Source organism: Monopterus albus, unplaced genomic scaffold (assembly GCF_001952655.1).
Source record: "Monopterus albus unplaced genomic scaffold, M_albus_1.0 scaffold349.1, whole genome shotgun sequence".
NCBI lineage: Eukaryota > Metazoa > Chordata > Actinopteri > Synbranchiformes > Synbranchidae > Monopterus > Monopterus albus.
The window spans coordinates 105,727-109,518 of NW_018128229.1; the positions used below are offsets into that span (position 1 = coordinate 105,727).

A 3,792-nucleotide genomic window follows, 5' to 3' on the forward strand; every position below is an offset into this window, starting at 1 on the left:
TTTCCCTGTGTTGAAATCACAAGCTCCCTCTGCCACAGTTTAGTCTATCTGTAATAACAGTCAACAAAAGGAAACTGCTCACTCTGACAGTTAGTGTAGTGTGTGTGTGTAATAATGAGTGTCTGACAGCAAGTCTAGTTTGTTACGTCTGCAGACTTTATGCATGTGTGTATGTGCAGGGTGTGTGTTTGTGTACAATCTTACTGAGTGCAATCAACTCAGGCACCGTTCAGAATGACTGTGTGTGTACCTCTTTCAGCTGGCACATGGTGAGGGTGAACAGGTTGACAAACTGTTCCTCGTATTGGCCGACACTCACTCCGGCGATCTCCGTCAAACATTTCAGTGTCACGTTACGAAACATGGGCACGTTCAAGAACTGAAACAAACATAAAACCCAGCAGTGTCACTGTCCTGTCTGCAGTGTGAGACGATGCTCCAGCTTTTTTGTTCTATAAAATGGCACAGTTCTGAAGTGCTAGAAAGTAATGAATAAAAAGTCACATCTGCCACGGTAAAGACTAGTTTCCTTTTACTCTTTTAAAGTTCTGACTAGCTGAATGAATGGTAGTTGTTTACCTTGTAGACCAGAGTGCTGATGAGCTTGGTCTCAAAGATGTAACCTAAAGGAATCCAGTTCAGAAAGCGAAGGAGGGTTTCCAGTGTGGCATGGACCAGAGGGGCATTCTGGGAGTTTTCCTACACAGATGATGACATTACATATGAAAACAGATTGTGGTGTTTCCTAAACATCAACGGGAGATGCTGACAACTGTTCATCTGGTGACAGCATTGTCTTACCATCACAAATTGGCACAGCTGGAAGATTTGGGAGAACTCGTTGCACATGCTGAAAGGCAGAATTATAAATAACATCATTGGTGGTATAACCATATATTAGTGTAGCAAGTGTTTCAGTGACTCCACTGGTAAAGCAGAAAATGCTTCCACTTTCAGTGCTCCTATAAGCTTTGGATGGTATGCTCACACACACACACACACACACACACACACACACACACAAACACACACACACACACACACAAAGAAACCAATGAACAGGTTAAAACTAAGCCCTTTGTCCCAGCAGCTGTGAAACTCTCCAGACACACAAACCATTAGCACACTTCAGACCAGCCGTACTTCACCAATTACCTGTCTTTCAGGTGCTTGGCCTTCACCTGGGTCATCTGGCCACTAGAGAAGTCAAAAACCTCCTCACTGAGCAGTTTGAGGATGATCATGTTGTTCTGACAGAGGCTCTCGCTAGTGCGACTCGCTCCCACAATATCACTGATGAAGGTGGGCCAGTGTTTGGGCCACTCCTGCTTCAGGATCTAAACCAGTCCCAAGAGAAGCGCTCTGTGTTATTAGCGTCATCACTGTGTCAGGCCTTGTTCTGATTCTGATTGGTTACTTGCCTGTACGAGGATCATGTTTAGTTTTGAAATGTACACTCCCTCTTTCTGTGAATAAACAAAAGCAGTGGCATCGGTGTTGAGAAGCACAAAGATGGTTCACATCACAGCAGCACCTCACATTAATAAAACCTCACCTCCATGTTTGCAGGATCAGAAGAAGTCTTGATGATCAACCCGACAACATACTTCTTGATACCTGAAAACAAACTCTTGTGGTTTACTGGATAATCCAATTAATTGTTTCCTGACAAGCGACACACGTCTGACAGAGAACATCATTAACAATCCGTGCTTGTTTAATGTCACTGGGCTGATTTTACCTTCACATTGGGTTCTTGGGAGAACCTTCCAGCGTGTTTTGATGACTTCCTCCAGAATCTGCAGTGCATAATACTGACAGGAAAGTGGAGATGTATTAGAGATAATCAATATGTAATAAACAACAAACAAAGGATAACCACGGCACAGTATTTGCTGTCATGCCTGCTTGTACATGTATAGGAAACTGCAGCCCACAGCTCATGATGCCTGGACTTTAGGCATGGACCATAACACGCTAATAAACCTGTTCATGCAGGGAGATACTGATACATGCATACAGATATTGACATTGTGTGTACAGTATTTCTCTCCCCAAAATCCTCTGGCATAAACACAGTTAGGCATTTAACACTACGGGCAATAATTTCTGTGCTCTGTACTAAACAGGAATTAAAAGGGGACTGTGGATGGTTAGCATGAGCCATAAAATCAGCCATGACTTAACAAATAAAGACAACAGCAACACCAAGAGAAACTCAAAAACATCAACAGAAAATCAACATTTTAACACCACTAACCACAGATGAAAATATCATTAAAACAACCACTGACTTAAAACACACCAAGCTTTCCCAGTTGCTGAAGACAATTCAATAATAATGCACAAACTTCACTGCCCTGAAAGCTTGGACCTGATGCGGATTAACTGGTAAAAGCATCAGCTCACATTATTACATTTGCCCTGATGAGAGTTCTGTGCATTTTCTCTGATAAAATGTCACCGTGCATCTGGAACCTACTTTAGTTTTCATGTTCTGAGAGAACTCCAGGATGGTGTCGACTCTCATCCAAGCATCTGGGTGGTCCTTCAGGTTGGTGAGCACCTCCTGGGCCACTCGTTGCTACGAGAGATAAAAATGTTCAACTGCTTATGGAGAATTTTATGGAAACCAACATCTGTTCCAAATTATAATAAACACTAACAATGCAGTTTTTAAAACAACTACTTCTGTATTGTACAGTACTGAAAAGAATAGCCTAAATATTACAGTCAGGTCCATAAATATTGGGACATCGACACAATTCTAACATTTTTGGCTCTATACACCACCACAATGGATTTGAAATGAAACGAACAAGATGTGCTTTAACTGCAGACTGTCAGCTTTAATTTGAGGGTATTTACATCCAAATCAGGTGAACGGTGTAGGAATTACAACAGTTTGCATATGTGCCTCCCACTTGTTAAGGGACCAAAAGTAATGGGACAATTGGCTTCTCAGCTGTTCCATGGCCAGGTGTGTGTTATTCCCTCATCCCAATTACAATGAGCAGATAAAAGGTCCAGAGTTCATTTCAAGTGTGCTATTTGCATTTGGAATCTGTTGCTGTCAACTCTCAAGATGAGATCCAAAGAGCTGTCACTATCAGTGAAGCAAGCCATCATTAGGCTGAAAAAACAAAACAAACCCATCAGAGAGATAGCAAAAACATTAGACGTGGCCAAAACAACTGTTTGGAACATTCTTAAAAAGAAGGAACGCACCGGTGAGCTCAGCAACACCAAAAGACCCGGAAGACCACGGAAAACAACTGTGGTGGATGACCGAAGAATTCTTTCCCTGGTGAAGAAAACACCCTTCACAACAGTTGGCCAGATCAAGAACACTCTCCAGGAGGTAGGTGTATGTGTGTCAAAGTCAACAATCAAGAGAAGACTTCACCAGAGTGAATACAGAGGGTTCACCACAAGATGTAAACCATTGGTGAGCCCCAAAAACAGGAAGGCCAGATTAGAGTTTGCCAAACGACATCTAAAAAAGCCTTCACAGTTCTGGAACAACATCCTATGGACAGATGAGACCAAGATCAACTTGTACCAGAGTGATGGGAAGAGAAGAGTATGGAGAAGGAAAGGAACTGCTCATGATCCTAAGCATACCACGTCATCAGTGAAGCATGGTGGTGGTAGTGTCATGGCGTGGGCATGTATGGCTGCCAATGGAACTGGTTCTCTTGTATTTATTGATGATGTGACTGCTGACAAAAGCAGCAGGATGAATTCTGAAGTGTTTCGGGCAATATTATCTGCTCATATTCAGCCAAATGC

At 42.5% G+C, this 3,792-nt stretch overlaps 1 protein-coding gene across 1 annotated transcript in view; it reads right to left on the minus strand.

Annotated features, from left to right (window-relative positions):
- Positions 1 to 3,792, minus strand: part of xpo1a (exportin 1 (CRM1 homolog, yeast) a) — a 19,114-nt gene that overhangs the window by 13,072 nt on the left and 2,250 nt on the right. Inside the window, exons 3-10 of the mRNA XM_020625212.1 lie at positions 2,483 to 2,584; positions 1,742 to 1,814; positions 1,556 to 1,617; positions 1,422 to 1,466; positions 1,156 to 1,337; positions 802 to 850; positions 580 to 699; positions 251 to 379 (exon numbers count right to left, since the gene is read on the minus strand). Coding sequence (XP_020480868.1) covers positions 251 to 379; positions 580 to 699; positions 802 to 850; positions 1,156 to 1,337; positions 1,422 to 1,466; positions 1,556 to 1,617; positions 1,742 to 1,814; positions 2,483 to 2,584 — 762 coding nt within the window. The remainder of the gene's footprint in view (positions 1 to 250; positions 380 to 579; positions 700 to 801; positions 851 to 1,155; positions 1,338 to 1,421; positions 1,467 to 1,555; positions 1,618 to 1,741; positions 1,815 to 2,482; positions 2,585 to 3,792) is intronic.